Source organism: Myotis myotis, unplaced genomic scaffold (genome assembly GCF_014108235.1).
Source record: "Myotis myotis isolate mMyoMyo1 unplaced genomic scaffold, mMyoMyo1.p scaffold_m19_p_11, whole genome shotgun sequence".
Classification (NCBI taxonomy): domain Eukaryota; kingdom Metazoa; phylum Chordata; class Mammalia; order Chiroptera; family Vespertilionidae; genus Myotis; species Myotis myotis.
The window spans coordinates 57,885,086-57,903,792 of record NW_023416315.1 but is presented as its reverse complement, the minus strand read 5'-3'; the positions used below and the strand labels follow the sequence as shown (position 1 = coordinate 57,903,792).

General features: G+C 52.2%; 2 protein-coding genes across 6 annotated transcripts in view; one reads left to right on the top strand and one right to left on the bottom strand.

Annotated features, from left to right (window-relative positions):
• The first annotated feature begins 347 nt into the window (after nt 1-347).
• STRA8 (stimulated by retinoic acid 8) lies at nt 348-12,164 on the top strand. Its single transcript, XM_036328599.1, has 8 exons — nt 348-533; nt 1,821-1,896; nt 2,452-2,536; nt 3,381-3,599; nt 4,409-4,694; nt 7,848-7,912; nt 8,996-9,107; nt 12,090-12,164. Exons 1-8 carry the CDS (start codon nt 348-350, stop codon nt 12,162-12,164), a joined length of 1,104 nt encoding a protein of 367 aa, XP_036184492.1.
• LOC118666370 (solute carrier family 23 member 1-like) overlaps nt 11,853-18,707 on the bottom strand; it is a 28,556-nt gene continuing 21,701 nt past the window's right edge. For all 5 annotated transcript variants that reach the window (XM_036328595.1, XM_036328596.1, XM_036328598.1 and 2 more), the window contains 4 exons: nt 18,482-18,646; nt 17,754-17,862; nt 17,563-17,658; nt 11,853-14,151 (listed from right to left, as the gene is read on the bottom strand). In XM_036328595.1, the coding sequence (XP_036184488.1) occupies nt 13,895-14,151; nt 17,563-17,658; nt 17,754-17,862; nt 18,482-18,646 (627 nt within the window). In that variant the 3' untranslated portion in view covers nt 11,853-13,894. The remainder of the gene's footprint in view (nt 14,152-17,562; nt 17,659-17,753; nt 17,863-18,481; nt 18,647-18,707) is intronic.

Here is an 18,707-nt window from a genome sequence, read left to right as displayed (position 1 = left end):
TTTAACAGAAAGTAAAGAATACGCTCTCAGGGTACAGCTTGCTCTCCTTGGACACAGCAGTCCTGCACAAGGGTCTGGTGAGTACCTGCAATGTTCTGGAAGCTTCCTGGTATAAGGCAGCAGTGCCCTTCACCTGTAAGTTCAATATGAGCGGGTTTGTCTTTAGGATTGAACTTCAGTAACACATTTTGTGTCATCCATTGTTCACTACGTATCTACTATTGATTCTATTCATGGGTTTGGGACCCTTTACTTTCTTCCTGCTTCAATCTGCCTCCCTTTTTCTTCGATATTGTATCTTTATTATCTAGGGCCCCCAAAAGCATAATATTACATTGTAGCTTTTAATGGCGGCCGATGGAGAAGGCAGCGACCCCAGTCACGAAGCGGCGCCCTGGCCCCTGGCACAGGAGCTGGAGCCTCGGGTGGCCCGCCGACGCCTGTCCCAGGCTCGCCACCGAGCCACCCTGACAAAGCTCTTCGGTAACCTCCGGAGAATCGTCTACCAGCAGTCTGACCTCACAGCCTCGAAGGTAGGAGGACCTGAGCGTGGGGAGGGAAGGTCCTATAGGTGGAGGGGCTGTGGAGCCCGGTGGGGACGGGCCTGGAGATGCTCCTCCCCCCATTCCTACCCCTGAGGGCTGGGGCCTGCCTGGGTGGGTCAGCGGTCAGCTGTGGACACCGCATTGTGCTGCGCCTGCTGCTGCCTGGCTGTGCTCCGTGCCCTGCTCCACGAGGCCCGTCCGTCCCTGCAGGTGGAATCAGTCCTTCCTCCCGTGTGGTCCCACGGCCCTTTGTTTCTACCCCTGTTGGCACTAACTGAATGCTGGTTTGTGTTACCAGTAGTTGTTTCCGTGCCTGCCTCCCCTGATAGAATGTCAGCCCCTGAAAGCAGGGCTGGTCACCTGTTCGCCCCAGGCCCAGCACAGCTGTGTCCCCTTAGCATACATACCTGATGAGTATGTCGCTCCAGACAGCCATCAGTGGTCAGAGTAATAAACAGTATTTAGCAGTTCTTGTTTTTTAGTAATCTCACAGTTATCATTTTGACTTTAGTAATAATTTGGGGGCCCTAGATAATAAAGATACAATATTAAAGAAAAAGGAAGGCAGATTGAAGCAGGAAGAAAGTAAAGGAAGGAAGAGAGCAAGGGAGGGAGGGAGGGAAGAAGGAAGGAGTGGAGGGAGGGAGGGAGTAAGGAAGGAAGGAAGGAAGATAGGAAGGAGGGAGGGAAGAAGGAAGGAGTGGAGGGAGGGAGGGAAGGAGGATGGGAGTGTGGGAAGAACGCTTGTGATTCTAGTCTTGCAGAACAGGACATTCAGAGTTCAAGTTGATAGAGCACTTAAGTCTTCATATCAACTGGCGTGCATGCATTTAACAAATAAAACTATTGTTAGACTCGCACATTTACTATTAACCAGCCGGGTGCACATTGTGACCAGTGAGCGGAAGTTCACGGGGAGCCTGCTGCCCGCCTGGGGCTGACATCCACTCAGGCCGCCTCTAAGTCACCATTTATCCCACCGTCGAGTAGCACATGCAGTCGTTTGCCTTTTTGGCAGCCCTAGTAGTTTGCTGAACACAGCTTAATTGTTTCTGAATATTTTGGTGAGAAACATTAAACTTCATAAATAAATAAATAAATAAACGTCATGCCTTCTGCGCATCAGAACAAACTTCCTGCGCTTTTTATCAACAACGTGAAGGATGGTGATTTTGCATCCCGGGGCCTCAGACCCGGGAAGGGGCTCCTGAGTCTGCAAAACCAGGCTGTGCAGTGGGAGACCGGCCTGTCAGCGTTGTCTGTCTCTGTCCTCAGTGGCAGGTTCTGAACAGGGCGAAGAGTCACATTCAGGAACAGGAACAAGTCTTGGATAATCTGCTGAAGGTGAAAGGTAACAGGTCCTACCGGCCACCCCCATCGCCCTCCCAGGGGAAGAAAGGCTGGTTGGTTTTTCTATTAAAAACAGAGACATTGGGTTAAGTGAAGTGAATGAATATTTACTGAGTACCTGCTGTGTGCTAGGTAGGCACTGGGCTTGGGCCAGGGGCACGATGAGATTCACAGCCTGACTGACCTCAGGGTTGTCAGCTGTTGAAGGCACCTGACCTCACCTTGAGAGGCCAGAGAAGACGTGGGCCAGTGTTTGTCGGAACCTGGCTCCCTTCCTTGGCACTTGGTTTGGAACCAAGAGAGATGGCTGCTGGGAACTTGAGTTTTATGAGCTAGTGGAAGCTGAACTCTGAAAGGGATACTTTCGATGCCTTGAGTGAAACGGGCCAGTCCAAAAAGCCCTTTCTCTTCACATCTGGAAGGAGGGGTGCAGCTGGGCTCTTGACCCCCTACCACCAACCCCGGTTGGGCTCAGGGACCCCCATGCTCCCCTTGGAAAGACAGGAGAGACTCAACAAAGGCCCAGCTTTCCCCCTTGCCTTCAACTCCCCAACAGAATCCTTCAAACTGCAGGATGGAAATGCAAACAGCTTAGAGGAGGTCAAGGAAAACTATGCCAGCATGTTCTCCAGAAATCACAGGTAAGACCCGGCCCTGGGAGCACCGGGGCCTGCTGGTGTCGCCGTCCGCTGTCACGGAAACTGCTTTCCGCTGCAGCATGGGAAGAGCGGAGGAGGGCTGCTCACCGGTTAGAACCCTCTGGTGCTGGGGAGAATTCTTTCCTATTTTACCTTATAACATACCTTGGATTTTGTTTTCTGATGATAAAAATCTCTGCTTATTACAGAAAATATCAAGAGTACAGAAAAGCCCTAAAAAGGAAATTAAAATACATATTGTCTCACCTCAAGAAAAACCAATGTTAATTTCAAAGCATAGCCTTCCATTAAAAAAGTTTTTTTGCACATTATTTTATGGAAAGATGAGATCAAGTATTTATTTTGTATTATAGCTTTTACAAACTCAGTAGTGGCCTTATTGGCGGGTGCAGATGAAAACAAGGAAAATCCAAAGCTCAGCCTGATTCCCAAGCTCCACAGGAGCCAAGAAAAGCCAGTGTGGACTTCTGAGAGTTTGGATCATGAATGGATGTTGACTTTTGCCAAGTGCTTTTTCTGCATCTAGTGAGATTGTAAAAATCATACTATTTTAAAATCAAATATTGATAAGATTTTTAGTCTGTTGATATGGTGAGTTACATGGATAGATTTTCAAAGTTTAAAACAACTGTCTCACATTCATAGAATAAACCCCACTTGGCCATAATATATTAGCACACACGCGCGTGTGTTATAATATATGACCTGTATGATGTATATCATATATAACATATCATATATATCTGCTAAGACTGTTAAGAATTTTGATGTCAATGTTCATGAGGGACATTAATCTGTAGTTATCTTGTTTCTGTTTTCTCACCAGCCTGCTCCCAAATAAGGTTCATCCAGAAGACTTTGACAACTTGTACCCATTTGAGGAAGTCGGAAAGGATGCTGAGGAGGAAGACGATGAGGAGGAAGAGGAAGAGGAGGAGGAGGAGGAAGACCAAGAAGAGGAGGAAGAGGAGGAGGAGGAGGAGGAAAAAGTGGAGCTCTTACACTCCCCAGTCACTTTGCCACACGACCTCATGGAATTTGAACGGTGTGAACAGCTGAGCGAGGTGGCTCTGTGCACAGCTGGAGCTCCTGTTGGGGAAGGGGCGAGGCTCAGCTGGGCAACACTGCGGCCTCAGCGAGCGCTCAGGCCAGGCCCTGAGCCGTGGATGCTCAGAATTTCCATACAGGAGGGGCTGGGGGATGGGTTGGCAGAAAAGCTAAAGAAATAGTCTTGAAGTTACATTTGCATAGCACATAACTGTGTTTACTTAGACTGTGTTTGGGGGTGCCTTTGGAAGGGGGGTTGATGGTGATTATAAGGGCTAGAGCCCCCTCTCACACACACACCCCAAAAGTCTGTTTGGGGCAGCATTATAGTAAGAAAGATGAGAATGGCTGGCTCAGACTCCCACTGCCACTCCCCGCCCTCCATAGACTGAGCCCCTTGACAGCCACATCAGCTTCCGGGGCGTTGGCTCAATAGATGGGAGGCTCTGTCCACAACTGAGCCTGACTCTCAGGCCTCAAGTCTAAGCGGTGTCACATCACGTCTGCACATCCATGGGCTCAGAATTTTAAGCAGTTTTCCTGTGGGGTGAGAGCTGCGCCAGCCACGCCTCTCACCGTCTGGTTTATAAGGCACAGGATCTGGGAGGATGTGAGGAAGGGCTGGGAAGCAGAAATCTGTCTCCATGGCCCTGGAGATGGCATCTGCTCTCCAAGGCTCAGGGCCCCCAGAGACTAGCAGTGCCAAGCCCCTGGCACAGCACAGAGAGGGGGCCACACGGGGTCCCGAGGAGACGGCCTGGGGTGGGGGCCCTTCAGGTCTGGGAGCTGCTGTCTTTTCTGCTCCAGGTACCTCAGCTTTTACAAGCAGACAATGGACCTCCTGACCAGGAACGGGATTGTCTCCTCCCAGGACGTGACCCTGCCCGTGGTCTCCGCGGCCATCTCCCACCTGTGGCAGACCCTCTCCGAGGAGAAGAAGGCCGGCCTCCTGCAGGCCTTGGAGCAGAAGCACAGCGGCCTGGCGGGCCTCGAGGGGGCCCCCCAGGAGCCAGCCTATGCCGAGGACAGCATGAAGGACAGTGGAGTCGACAGCCAAGGGGCCAGCTGCTCGCTCGAGTCCACCCCGGAGGAGGTGAGCGGTCCCTGGGGGTGGAGTGGAGGGGGTCACTCCAGCAAGTCTGAGGAGCTGTTCGGGTCCTGGCCCACGTGCTCAGTGTCTGATTTTCCTGACACCATCTCCACAACCACAGGAGAGCATTTCTTAGTCTTCGGTTTGTTTCCCGGCCTTTCCCTGGAGGTTATAGAAGAGAAGCCTCAGCCTGGCCCGAGTGGCTCAGTGGTTGAGCATCAACCTACGAACTAGGACCGTGATGGCGAACCTTTTGAGCTCGGCGTGTCAGCATTTTGAAAAACCCTAACTTAACTCTGGTGCCGTGTCACATATAGAAATTTTTTGATATCTGCAACCATAGTAAAACAAAGACTTATATTTTTGATATTTATTTTATATATTTAAATGCCATTTAACAAAGAAAAAATCAACCAAAAAAATGAGTTCGCGTGTCACCTCTGACACGCATGTCATAGGTTCGCCATCACTGAACTAGGAGGTCATAGTTCAATTCCCGGTCAGGGCACATGCCTGGGTTGTGGGCTCGATTCCTAGCCCAGTATGGGGCGTGATGGAGACGGCTGACCAATGATTCTCTCTCATCATTGATGTTTCTGTCTCTCTTTCCCTCTTTGATATCAATAAAAATATATATTCAAACACAATAATAATTAAAGAGAATAAGTTTTTAAAAAGAAGAGATGCCTTAGATCAGCGGTTCTCAACCTGTAGGTCGCGACCCCTTTGGGGGTCGGACGACCCTTTCACAGGGGTCGCCTAAGACCATCGGAAAACACATATATAATTACATATTGTTTTTGTGATTAATCACTATGCTTTAATTATGTTCAATTTGTAACAATGAAATTGGGGGTCACCACAACATGAGGAACTGTATTAAAGGGTCGCGGCATTAGGAAGGTTGAGAACCACTGTCTTAGATGGTTGTATCAGCTGGGCTTTTTATCTGCAAGTTCCTGGCTCATTAAACCCTGAAGAAATGGACTGCTCACACCCAGGGAGGTCCCAGGGCAGGGCGGGGTCTGGTCAGCATCTCAGTGATGTGACCATGGACTCCGTTTGTCTCTCTGCTCTGCTTCAGCTTAAGGCTGGTTTCTCACCTTCCCTGTCCTCCCCAGTTTCCCTGCCTCTCTGACTCCCACAGCAATCGAGCTGTCATTCCTCTCTATCAGGTTAGAGAGAGAAAGATGTCCTGTGGCTGATTCTCAAGGATCAGGAAGAACTTTTCCAGAAATGCCCATCAAACGTCTTTTCTCTCATTGGCCAGATTTGGCCAGATTGACAGATTACTGAGCCAATGACCTGCATAATCAAGGTCAGATTGCATTTAGACCAGTCAGGCCCAGTCTCTGAGAGGAGTGTCAGTTCTCATCCCGAAGAGCATTGCTACCGTTCAGTGAAGTTGGCTTTGGCCAACCCAGGGCTGGGTGACAAGGCCAGCAGAACAAGGAGCAGTTATGTCCCACGTAGAGACAGAGCCACTGTTCCTGTGGCTTCTGAAGTAGTTGCAGCTCCTGGTCCATCTGGCGTGGTTCTGCTGTGGAACAGCTGTGTTCGGAGCCAGGCCTGGACTCTGGGTCAGGGGGTGCTGGGTGCTCCAGAAGGGCGGTGGGGCCTGCCTGTGCCCCTCCCGGGCTGGCTTGTGAGAGGGTTGCCTGGTGGGGGCAGCGTGTGGCCTGCAACTTCAGTGGGCAAACTGGCTGAGGGCAGGGATTTAGGTCCTGGGCCCCTGCCCCTGGCCCGGGGGGAGGCACACAGAGGTGAAGGGCCTCTGGGAGCTCACTGACCCTCCCCAGATCCTGTTGGAGATGACCAAAGGGATAGCTAAAAGAGGGCACAGGAAATGTCTAGAAAACCAGGAGGGGGCCATGCACAAGGCCAGAGTCCCAAGGGGTTCGGTTCAGGGGAACCACATTGTCTAAGGACTTGAAGGGCAGACACAACTCCGGGCGGAGAACCCCCGCTCCTCCCTGGGGGCTGCCTGTGTGACCGGTGCCGGATAAAACAGCCCAGCAGCGAAATTGTTCGTGTGAGAAGGTTCCGTGCAATCGTTCATCTAAAATTCAAATTTAACAAAGTATCCTGTATGTTTATTTGCTAAATCTGGCAATCTTAAGTGTATCTCACATTCCTGTGGAATATTTAATATTCTTCAGCAAGTTAAGGAGAAGCGGGACCAAAAACTGTCTAAAAAGCAAGATTCCCAAGTTGGGGATATATGCCATAATATGCCTAGGGGAAGGATGGAGGGAAAGAAATCATTATATGCTAACAATGGGCCTCTCCAGGTGGGATTGTTTCTTGGTGATTTTTATTTTTTCTATCGGTTTCTATTTTCACGATAAACATGTATTTCTTTTATAAAGCAGACAATATTCAATAATAGCTAATATGGCCCTAGCCAGTTTGGCTCAGTGGATAGAGCCTGTGGACTGAAGGGTCCCAGGTTCAATTCCGGTCAAGGGCACATGCCTGGGTTGTGGGTTCAATCACCAGTAGGGGGCCATGCAGGAGGCAGCCAATCAATGATTCTCTCTCACCACTGATGTTTCTATCTCTCTCTCCCTCTCCCTTCTTCTCTGAAATCAATAAAAATATATTTTAAAAAAAATAGCTAATATGTTTGAGCCATGATGTGCCTGGTGCCTCACACAGCTCTTATTTAATCCTTGCAAAACCCTATGAGTAGGCACTGTTGTGATTGCTGCTTATAGAGGAGGATTCGAGAGATGAGGTCACTTGTCTGAGGTCACCCAGCTTACTGAGTGGCAGGGCTGGGTGTTGGCTCTCCTGCAGCCTAACTCCAGAGCCGAGTTATGGCTCAAATGGGCTCTGCATCTGCAGAGGTGTAGACGAGCCCTCCTCCAGGTAAACTGAGGCTCAGCTCTGGCTGCTGCATCTCACACTGTCTTCTTTAGAAAGAGGAAACCACCGTCCCCAGCACCTCCCTCTGGGGTCGGCAGTTTGTTCTGGGTGGGCAAGAGCTTCATATTCCCCTCCTGGGAAGGTCACCAAGCAGAGACCCTGAGAGTCTGATTGGGCCCAGCATTCATGGGCACGCCCTTCGGAGCTGAGGGGGAAAGAGAGACAGTCTTGCTCCTCATCCTGCATCAGCCCAGGGCAAAGGTCAAACTGTTCTGTGCTTTCTTTCAGCTCCTTTTTGAAGATGCCTACGATGTGGCATGTTTCCTGGATAAAAGTGAGGCATCTAGCTCCAGGTGAGGACAGGGTATGAGATGGTGTGTGTGTACACATGTATGTCTTGTGTGTGCATGTGTGTACGTACATGTGTGAGTGTGTGCATGTGTGTGTGTGGGGGGTACCCCTGCTGGGATGTTTCGGAGCCTCCCCTGCAGCCCTTCAGAGGGGTGCATAATTCAGTGGGAATTCTTGGGGATCCATTTTTTCCTGTGATTCGAAGTGGGCTGGTCCTAGGACTGTGCCATTGCCCTGGGGACAGTATTGTCTGGGGTTCTTCTGCACAGAAAAGTCTTCCATCCTGGCCCAGGGCTGACACACAGGTCATCAACTCCAGATTGTCCGTGTTGCCCTGTTTTCCCGGGGTAAGGTGGCCACGGGCAGGTTACAGCCTCGGTCTGACTGAGAGGCGGCGGGGGGCCTGGCCCCGAGAAACTGAGTCAACATGGAAACAGGCCCCATGTCCCTCTCCCTTCCTCTCTGAAATCAATAAAAAATCTTTTTTCTGCTTTGCCCGGGAAAGGTGGGGGCTGCTGCCAGAAGGTTCCCAGCTGGCTGGAATGTGAGGTCAAAATGCCAGCTGTCCTGGCATGACTCCCGGCTTCTTTGCTCTGGGTCCCTGGGTCCCTGGGTGTTGGCCTCTCTCCTTGTCCCAGGAAGGCCGGGGGAAAGGACTCTGCAAAACAGGCCTTTTCTCTGCATCCGTGTTCCCCTTGAGACCTGGGTGGAGGCATCTGAAGGGACTGAACTCAAGTGTGCGATGTGCCCGCAGGTGGGCCAGAGCCGTGGGGCTTCGCTGTAGAGGTTGACTCCTAGGGACAGAGGACATCTTGTCCCTTTGTTCCCGAGGCCATAGCTCAGGGCCCTACATTAGGACCCAGGAGCCAGTCCCCCCATTGTCTCACTTTCCCAGCGGGTGCCAGACGTGACATTGAGCTGAGGTGATGCAAACCTTCCAAGAAGGACTCCTGGCTCTCCGGGGACTCAGCTGGGTGTTTGAAAGTGCTTGGTTCACACCATCATCCGAGTTTTTAGGGGGTACAAGCAGAGGTCAAAGAGTAGGATTCAAAACATTAGCTGTTTCTCTCCTTCTCTGCCGTCAGTTCTCTGTTCGCCAGCTGCAACCCAGAGAACCCAGAAGAAAAGTTTCAGCTCTACACGCAGATCGTCGACTTCTTTAAAGACCTCTGCTGTGTCCACACTCAAGAGAAGCAGGTAGGACGGAGCGGAGTGGGAGACCTCCGCCCCCTCCCCTCCATCCGCAGGGTCCAGGTCCCTTGGGGGGAGCTAGATCTCACCCGGATCACACCACAAGGCCAGGTGGGGGCGCTCTCTCATTCTCTGTGGCCTGCCCATGGATGCTCGACTTCAACCTAAGGCAGCCTGTGGGATGGAAGACTTCGGGGAAACTGAGGGGAGAGAGAGGGATGCCCTTTAGGGCAGACCTTGATGTAGCGACCAGGTCCCAGGGCCTGGCTCGTACCAGGAATTCCTAAATGTCCTGTGACTCCTTGACTCCTTGCCAAGAGGCAGGGCTGTTTCCCCATCCAGACCCCGGGCAATATTTGCTCTCAGCTTTGGGAAGATGTTAATTTCTGGCGGTGGAACTTGTAATGACATAAGTAGCACGGGTCTTGGTTAGGAGGTATATTCTGGAAGCTTTCTTGGGGGGAGGAGCTTATGCCAGAGCCATGAAGCTTCATAGCCATAGCTTTGCTGTACTAATTTAGAAAAACTGCAATTGTTTGTCTTAAAAGGTAAGCAGTAATAATGAGAGTGTCTGTGTAAAAATAACCAGGACAGCTTTTCAACTGGCTGGGGAGTCGCGTGGCCCTTTTCCCATGGAGCCCTGGTGAGAACGCATTAGTGGGACAGTCGTTGCTCTCCCTGCCTCCTCGCTGCACTCGGGGCAGAAAAGGAAGAACAAGCAGGGGTGGGAGTAGCCACACAAAGCAGAGGCGCTCAAACTGGGGTCACCTTGAGAGCGTCTTGGAAATGCGGGTTCCCGGGGCCCCAACCCCCAAGGTGCTCACTCAGTGTTTCGAGGTGGGACCCCAGGAATCTGTATTTTGAACAGGTTACTCCAGAGCAAGCATGTCAAACTCAAAGGCTAACACGGGCCAAATAAACAAGGCATGCGGCCCACGGGCCGTGAGTTTGACCTGCTTGCCCTGGAGGTTCTGGTGCAGGAGGCCTGGGGCCTTCAGAGCTGCTGGTGTGAAGAGGGAACTTCCGTTCTCTCCCCATCCATCCCCCTGTTGGCTCCGTGGGAGGTGGCCGAGTGACACTTCATTGTTGGTGCCACACACCAGCACCAGCTCGGAGGTGCACAACTCCTCATTCTGGAGGCCAGAAGGCAAATGAAAGTGTAGGCAGGGCATGCCATCGTCTCTGGAAGCTGGAGGGAGGAATCCCGCCACGCCTGGTCCTCGCTTCTGGCGGCCCGCAGCCCTCGCGCTCCTGGCGGGCAGCAGCATCCCTTCAGCCGCTGCCTCTGCCTTCACGAGCCCTTCTTCTGTGCCTCTCGGTCCCTCTCATCTTCTTATAAGGATGCCAGTCATTGGGATTGAGGGCCACCCCGAGTCCAGGATTTCATCTCAAGAACCTTAACTCATCATAATTGCAAAGACCCCCTTTCCAAATAAGGTGGACAAGAACTTGGGGGAACACTAGTCCACACACTGCAGCACCCCAATTCCTGAAAACACCGCTCACAGCTGTTGCTCTTGCAAACCTGCAGCTTCACATGCCTCAGACGCCATTTTCAGGGGCTTAAGGAACTAGAACATTTTGAACATTATTCGAGCACTTTGTGTGACAGACTTGAGTGTCTGGACCCCTTGCATCCCCTGTACTCCGACTCTCTCTTTTCTCAACCTTTGCCGTTGCCTTCACCCTGAATAAGGGGCCTGGGTGATCGTCCTCTGACCACCGGACCCCCCTCGGATACGCTGGCTCCCCGTGCACCCGCCCCTCAGGAGAGCACGAGAATGAGGACCTTTCTCCTGAGCTGGAAAGGCTTCATCTGCAGGCTCATCCCCCAATCTGGCTGTCACCCTGGGACCAGGTTCCCCATTCATGAGATGGTTACCCGGGAATGCCTCCTAGGGCCCCAGGGGATCAACCCCAGACCAGCAGGGCTACCAGAGGACAGGGGTCATTTCCTGCTGGGGTGGGGAGAGGCAGCACGTGCAAAAACCTGGGGACGTACTTTCAGAGGGAGAGGTGACGGGGGATTCGCAGAGGTTGGCTGGGGTCCTTGTAAAGGGAATGAGGAACTCTTGCTAAACAGACATGGTGCTGCTTCTTGAAAAAAACAATCTCCTAACAGCGCACCCATGTTCAACTTCCAGTTACCAAAAGGCACACAAGGAAAACAGTGTCTTTCCTACCAGCGCCCCTTGGTTACGACCCAGCCCTACCTCAAAGGCCACCGCCACAACCAGTTTCTTGAACAGCCACCCAATGTTTATGTATTCTTTCAAACACAAATGGCGGTCTACTGTGCACCTTGCTTTGCATCTTGTCCTTTTTTAAAAAAACATTTTTGACTTTTATTTATTTATTTTTTTAGAGAGAGAGGAAGGGAGAGGGAGGAAGAGAGAGAAACAGCGATGTGAGAGGAACATCAAACACTAATTGGCTGCCTCCTGCATGCCCCGCACCGGAAATGGAGTCTGAGACCCAGGAATGGAACCAGCAACTTTTTGGTTCATGGGACGATGCTCAACCAATTGAGCTACACCAGCCAGGGCTCTTGCCCTTTTAAATTAGTATGTCCCACAGAGAGAGAGCGATTACATTCTTTTTTTTGAAACATGGTGTTCCACTGGTAGATGCGTCACGGTGTAATTCAAAGCCCTCTATTGATAAGCATTTGAATAAAGCTTTAAGACTTCGCCTGTCTCCCTTCTGGGCTCCTGGAATTCCCCAGGATAGGAAAGAAGCCAGTCTGCAGTATCCAGGAAAAGCCTTTTTTGTAGTCAATGAGTAAAATGGACATGGGACCTTCCCCCCACTGCCCTTACTTCCTGGCCGTAAGCTGTGGGTGAAGATGCAGCTGAAAAGATGTGGGTAGAGACTGGGGGAGCAGGGCACGCCTGCGGTGGAGGAGCCTCCTCACCCCCCAACCTGGCTGTCGCCCAGGGCCAGGAATCCTTAAAAAATATCAATCCTCTTCCACCCTGTATGTTGCAGGAAGCAGACCTTCCCATAGACGACGAGCTGTTGATGTTGCAGTGCTTGGAGACCTTTGATGATGAAGATCTGTAGTGCAGAAGGGCTGGGAGGGGAGGCAATGAATGACGTGGACAGTTTCCAAGTCTGAATGCCCGCTGCACCCGCCTCGGCCTTCTGGGATATTTTGGATGGGCTCTCCCAGAAGCATGTCGATGGTTTTCGTTTTGATTATTATAAAGCATTAAGAGCAGCGTGGCTGTGTTGGTCTCTCAGGTGTTTGGTGAAGGGGCTGTCCTGCAGGGCACACACCTGCTCCCCCTCTGCTCCTTTGGGCGGGTGGTGCCGGGCGCCGCTGAGGTGCAGGCCCTGGGCCTTCCCAGAGAAGGACAGGCAGCACCTGTCTGTGGAGGTGCCAGGATCCTGGGTACTTTCCGTGCACTCTGGGGTCAGGTTGTTGTTCTGCGGGGTTCTGGAGAGTCCTGGGGACCACCTGTCCATCCTGCATGCTCTGGGAGCCCGGAATGGTGCTGACCCCAAACGAGTGCTACAGGACACCAGTCAGGGTGGGACCAGCGACACCTGCTTCTTCTGGTGATAAAGACCCCTGAAGGGAGCCCACGCCAGGTCCCAGCGCTTTCCAGCGAGGCTCCTGGACAGAGAGTGTATCATGTCCCTGGGCATGTACCCTGGGAGTGATGTTCGGTCAAACATTATTCTAGATGTTTCTATGATGGTATTTTGGATGAAATGAACATGTAAATCAGTAGACTTTGAGTAAAGCAGGTTACTCACCCTAATGTGGTGGGCCTTGTCTAATCAGTTGAAGGACCAACTAGACCAAAAGAAAAGACTTAAGGAAGAAGGAATTCTGCCAATGACAGCCCTCAGAGACTCAGGCTGCAACTCTCCCAGCCTACTAGGGTCTACCCTGCAGATTTTGGACTTGCCAGCCTCCACAATCCAGGAGCCCATGGCTTAAAGGCTCCGTCTCTCTCTCTCTCTCTCGCGCGTGTGTGTGTGTACAGCACACATGTACATATATAGTACATAGATAACATGTATATATGTGTGGGAACATATATGTATGTAGGCATGTGAATATATGTATGTGAACATACACACATATGCTATTGACTTGTTATCTCTAGAGAACCCTGACGAATCCACTGAATGTACTGAGAGAATGGGGATGGGTTTGCGTGGCTCTTTACAGTTTACACATCTTAGCAACAGTAGCTCCCCTCCACCGAAGGCTGTTTCATCTGTCTGCCCCACAGCCCAGCTCTCACCGCTCACCGTCCTGTGATGCAGGAGGCAGCCCCAAGGACGCCCACTGGGGGGTGCAGGGCTGCAGCTTTGTTGGCACCTGACTGTTTGCAAACTGCAGGGGCACAGAGGGGAGGGCCTGGAGGGGCCAGCAGGGCCACCTGCCTCGTTGGGAAGAGACCTGTTCTTTCAGCCAACAGCCCCATCTTCGTCCCCTGCTCCACCCGAGGCTTCTTCTCCCAAGGCATCAAAATGTCCTAAGAACATGCAGACTGCGGGAGTTTTGATGGGGATGGACATCAGGCTACACTGGTTTCCATGACAGACAGCAGGGCTGGAGCCAGGGAAGGATGCAGCCTGAGGCCAGGCCGCGGACGGAGTGCCAGGTCACAGCATGCTTGTCATGGTCTTCACCGACTGCGTACTCGGCTGCCACAGTGTATGGGACGCTGGGGGTGCTCAGGAGGGTGTGATCCCATGGCTGCACGGGGAGACCAGCACATTCTGGGTTGGGGTGGGGTGGAGAGGGCTTGGGGACGTGCATCAGAGAGACAGCCTCACATCCGGGTCTCTATGGCACCCTCTGGGCGCACTCCTGAGAAATCCTGGGAGCAGAGTGTGAGCTGACTCACTCCCATCTCCCCTTTCCCACCAGGTTCCAGCCTGGGCCAGAAGGGGAGGAACCGGGTGCAGGAGGAAGTGCAGCACTTGGTGCCAATCCCACAGGGGAGGCCGTAGATCTCCAAGACCCTCGTAGTGTCCTCCGACCCCTGGGCTTGATTCCATGCCAGGAAGCCTCGCTCCTCCAGACTTCCTGAGAGGAGACAGGGAGCAGTCAAGACTGGGCGCAGGGAGAGTGGGCGAAGGTGAGCTGGAAGGCGCCTCTGGTGCCCCCTGCAGGCACTCGTGAGGTCTCCTCTCAGCGCCCTCCACCTGCCAACAGAGCCGCCAAGCCCATGGCAGGAATCACAGCTCAGCTCCACCCGGCTCCTCAGGCATCCCTGAGCCCCAGGTGGGGCTGTCCGTGCAGAACTCGGGCAGGACCTTCTATGAACCACTGTCCTGTCATTGGGGCTGGCTTTTCCACATGTTAATGTTTCTGGAATGCAGACACATTTTACACGTGGAGGGTACAGGAATGTGGAAAAGAGAAGAGAAGCAGATGCTATCATAGAGGTCCTTGCAAGAGGCTGTGGGAGGGTCAAGAAGGGAGCATGGGGGCTCAGCCGGAGTGGCTAAGTGGTTGAGTGTCGTCAACCTATGAACCAGGAGATCACGGTTCGATTCCCAGTCAGGGCACATGCCTGGGTTGCAGCTTGATCCCTAGGGTCGGGTGTGCAGGAGGCAGCCGATCAATGATTCTCTCTCATCATTGATGTTTCTCTCTCTCTCTCTCTCTCTCTCTCTCTGAAATCAATGAAAAAAAATATTTTTTTTTAAGAAAAGAAGGGAGCATGGGAAGCCATCGATGATGGTAGCTCTGCGCTCTCCACCTTCCACACCCTCAGCACGTAGAGACCCAGTTGGCTCGTCATCATACTTATCACCTCGGATGGCAATTGCTTGCTTTCTGGACTCTCTCCCACAGTAGCCTGTGGGTTTCTGGGAGGCAGGGGGCATGTCTTTCTGCTCTTCATATTCTCAGTTCCGGGCCACCGGAAAGAAGCAAGTATTGCAGTGATGGCGAACCTTTGAGCTCGGCATGTCAGCATTTTGAAAAACCCTAACTTAACTCTGGTGCCGTGTCACATATAGAAATTTTTTGATATTTGCAACCATAGTAAAACAAAGATTTATATTTTTGATATTTATTTTATATATTTAAATGCCATTTAACTAAGAAAAAGCAACCAAAAAAATGTCATAGGTTTGCCATCACTGAAGTATTGTGATAAAGTGAGTCATAATCTTTGTGCTGGTGAAGTTTGTTTAAAAAAACACACAACAGCCCTAACCGGTTTGGCTCAGTGGACAGAGCGTCAGCCTGCAAACTGAAGGGTTGCAGGTTTGATTCCAGTCAAGGGCATGTACCTTGGTTGCGGGCACATCCCCAGTAGGGAGTGTGCAGGAGGCAGCTGATCGATGTTTCTCTCTCATCAATGTTTCTAACTCTCTATCCCTCTCCCTTCCTCTCTGTAAAAAAAATCAAAATCAATAAAATATATTTTTTAAAAAATAAAAAATATAAAAACACACACAACATAATATCTGTGAAGCACAATAAAGTGAAGTGCAATAAAACAGGGTATGCCTGTACATAGCACCAGGAATACAAGTGCTCAAGGGGTTTCTATTAAAAACTAGAGGTCTGGTGCATGGATTTGTGCATTGGTGGTGTCCCTTGGCCTGGCCTGCAGGGATCAGGCTGAAACCGGCAGTCCAATATTCCCTGAGGGGTCCCGGAGTGGGAGAGGGCACTCTGCAAAGTTGCTGTCGCTCAGCAGCTCCTGCATTGAGCATCTGCCGCCTGGTGGTCATGTGCATCATAGCTACCAGGCGGTTAGCCCACCTGGTCACTTAGGCTTTTATATATATAGACTAGAGGCCCGGTGCACAAAAATTTGTGCACTTGGGGTGGTCCCTCAGCCTGGCCTGTGCCCTCTCACAGTCTGGGACCCCTCGGGGGATGACCACTTGCTGGTTTAGGACCGCTCCCTGGGGAATTGGGCCTAAGATGGCAGTCAGACATCCTTCTGGCAGCCCGGCAGCCCTTGGGGGATGTCCACTTGCCAGCGGGGAGCAAGCCTAAGCTACAGTCGGACATCCTTAGCGCTGCTGAGGAGGCGGGAGAGGCTCCTACCACTACCGCTGTACTGGTAGCCATCAGCCTGGCTTGTGGCTGAGCAGAGCTCCCTCTGTGGGAGCTCACTGACCACCAGGGGGCAGCTCCTGCATTGAGCATCTGCCCCCTGATGGTCAGTGTGTGTCATAGTGACAAGTCATTCCCAGTCTTTCAGCTGTTAGGGTCAGTTTGCATATTACCCTTTTATTATATAGGATAGAGGCCTGGTGCACGGGTGGGGGCCAGCTGTTTTGCCCTGAAGGGTGTGCCAGATCAGGGTGGGGGTCCTGCTGGGGTGCCTGGCCAGCCTGGGTGAGGGGCTGATGGGTGTTTGCAGGCTGGTCACACCCCCTTCAGGGTGGGGGTCCCCACTGGGGTGCCTGACCAGCCTGGGTGAGGGGCTGATGGGTGTTTGCAGGCTGGTCACACCCCCTTCAGGGTGGGGGTCCTCACTGGGGTGCCTGGCCAGTCTGGGTGAGGGGCTGAGGGCCATTTTCAGGCTGGCCAAGCCCCCCAGTGACGGAAGCTCCCAGCTTCTCCTTTTTTTCTTTTCTTTTTTAATTCTGGGATTTATTTACCTTCTATAATTGAAACTTTGTTGCCTTCAGTGGAGCTCAGAGCTGGCCAGGAAGCTTGGCTTCCTCCATCACTGGAGCAACCAAGCCTCCTGCTTGCTTCAGCTCCATGGCTGCCGGCCACCATCTTGGTTGGGTTAATTTGCATATAGTCACTCTGATTGGCTGGTGGGCATGGCTTAAGGCATAGCGAAGGTATGGTCAATTTGCATGTTTGTCTTTTATTAGATTAGATACTAGTGAATGAGTGAATGAATGAATGGATACCTGCATTCTCTCCCTCATCAATTAGACTGCAGGCTCTAAGAGAGCCAGGCCTATGTCTTTTTCTTTTTGCTTCTGGTGTATTTATCACCTTAGAGCCCCATGATGGGCTAAATTGTGTCCCCCAAAAAACTATGTTGAAGCCCTAGTGATTGTATTTGGCGATAGGAGCTTTTAAGAGATGACTAAGTTAAGGAGGGGGGCTTTGGGGTGGGCCCTAGTTTAATCTGATGGGTGTCTTTATAAGAAGAGGAGACTAGAACACATAGAGAGATCCCAGGGATGCACACCCACAGAGGAAAGGCCAAGTGAGGACACAGTGAGAAGGCAGCCGTTTGCAAGCCTAGGAGAGAGGCCTCAGGAGAAACCAACCCTGCCAACACCTGGATCTCAGATTTCTAGGCTCCAGACTGTGAGGAAATACATTGTGATTGTTTAAGCCCCCAAGAAAGCTAATACAGACCCATATGCCCCACCCAGACCCATGGCCCATGCAGACTGTGGCCAGCCTGACCTGGTAATCAGTGCTGGAGAAACAAGGCGAGTGGCCCACATGCTGGCCACCTACCAGAACAGCTAGCTTACAGCGCGAAGGGAGCCCTACCTGGGATGGTGTTGTCCAGTAGGAAGGCCAGAAATCCACCGACAAACATGCCTGTGGTCAGTAGCACCTGGATGACCTGGTCCAGCTGGAGAATCCCTGGAGTGGAGATAAAGTGATGAGGATTCCCAGGGCGCGAGGGCCCCATTGGCCCAGCCCCTGGGGTGGTCATGGTCCTGAGGCTGGCAAGTCACCTGTCTGGAGCAGGTCCGAGTTCTTGCTCACCCAGTTGGGAATGGTGAGCCCACAGTAGATGGAGAAGCCAAAGACAAAGAGGTTCCTGGACGAGTTCATGTCCACGTGCTGCGGGGAGAGAGGCCCCGGCCGCCCGGAGATGCCAGTGCTGTGGCTGCACCCCCAGCTGACACCCCTCCAAATGCCCCTTCCTCCCGCCGCCACCATAGGTGTGGGGGCAGGAGGCTGAACTCAGCAACACATGCTCTCAGTGGACAAGTCAAGCTCCAATTCCCACTTGACCTTGGGAGCTGAGTGGTTTGGGTAATCCAATTCAAACTGATACAATTTCTGGTTTGGGGTGCTTCTTTTTTTTTTTTTAAATATATTTTATTGATTTTTTACAGAGGGAGAGAGATAGAGAGTCAGAAACATCGATGAGAGAGAAACATCGATCAGCCGTCTCCTGCACATCTCCCACCGGGGATGTGCCTGCAACCCAGGTACATGCCCTTGACCGGAATCGAACCTGGGACCTTTCAGTTCGCAGGCCGACGCTCTATCCACTGAGCCAAACCGGTTTCAGCTGGGGTGCTTCTATTTCTTTCTTCCATTGGGGGCCAGTGTGGTTACTGGGACCAAGGATCCCCCCTCTTCCCCTTCCCTGGCCCTGTTCCACTCATCTCAGTCCTGTGGGCTCCTTCCAGGGTGGGAAGTGCTGCTGCATTCCCACGGGCGCCCGGCTCACCTGCAGATTGGAAATCCCCACGGCCACGATGATCCCGAACATCACGATGAACATGCCTCCGATCACGGGGGTCGGGATGGTGGCAAACGCAGCCCCGATCTTCCCAAAGACACCCATCAGGAGCAGCACGAAGCCCGAGGCGACAATCACCATCCTGCTCCCCACCTGAGGCATCCGGGAGATGGAGGAGGGGCTCAGCACCAGCCGGGCCTCATGCCACCGGGGC

What these genes read in the sequence shown, in the direction of transcription:
- STRA8 (XM_036328599.1), top strand. Translation starts at nt 348, where the DNA reads ATGGCGGCCGATGGAGAAGGCAGCGACCCCAGTCACGAAGCGGCGCCC. An exon ending in CTGACCTCACAGCCTCGAAG is followed by an intron (nt 534 to 1,820) that starts GTAGGAGGACCT and finishes CTCTGTCCTCAG; the next exon opens with TGGCAGGTTCTGAACAGGGC. An exon ending in AGTGAGGCATCTAGCTCCAG is followed by an intron (nt 7,913 to 8,995) that starts GTGAGGACAGGG and finishes CTCTGCCGTCAG; the next exon opens with TTCTCTGTTCGCCAGCTGCA.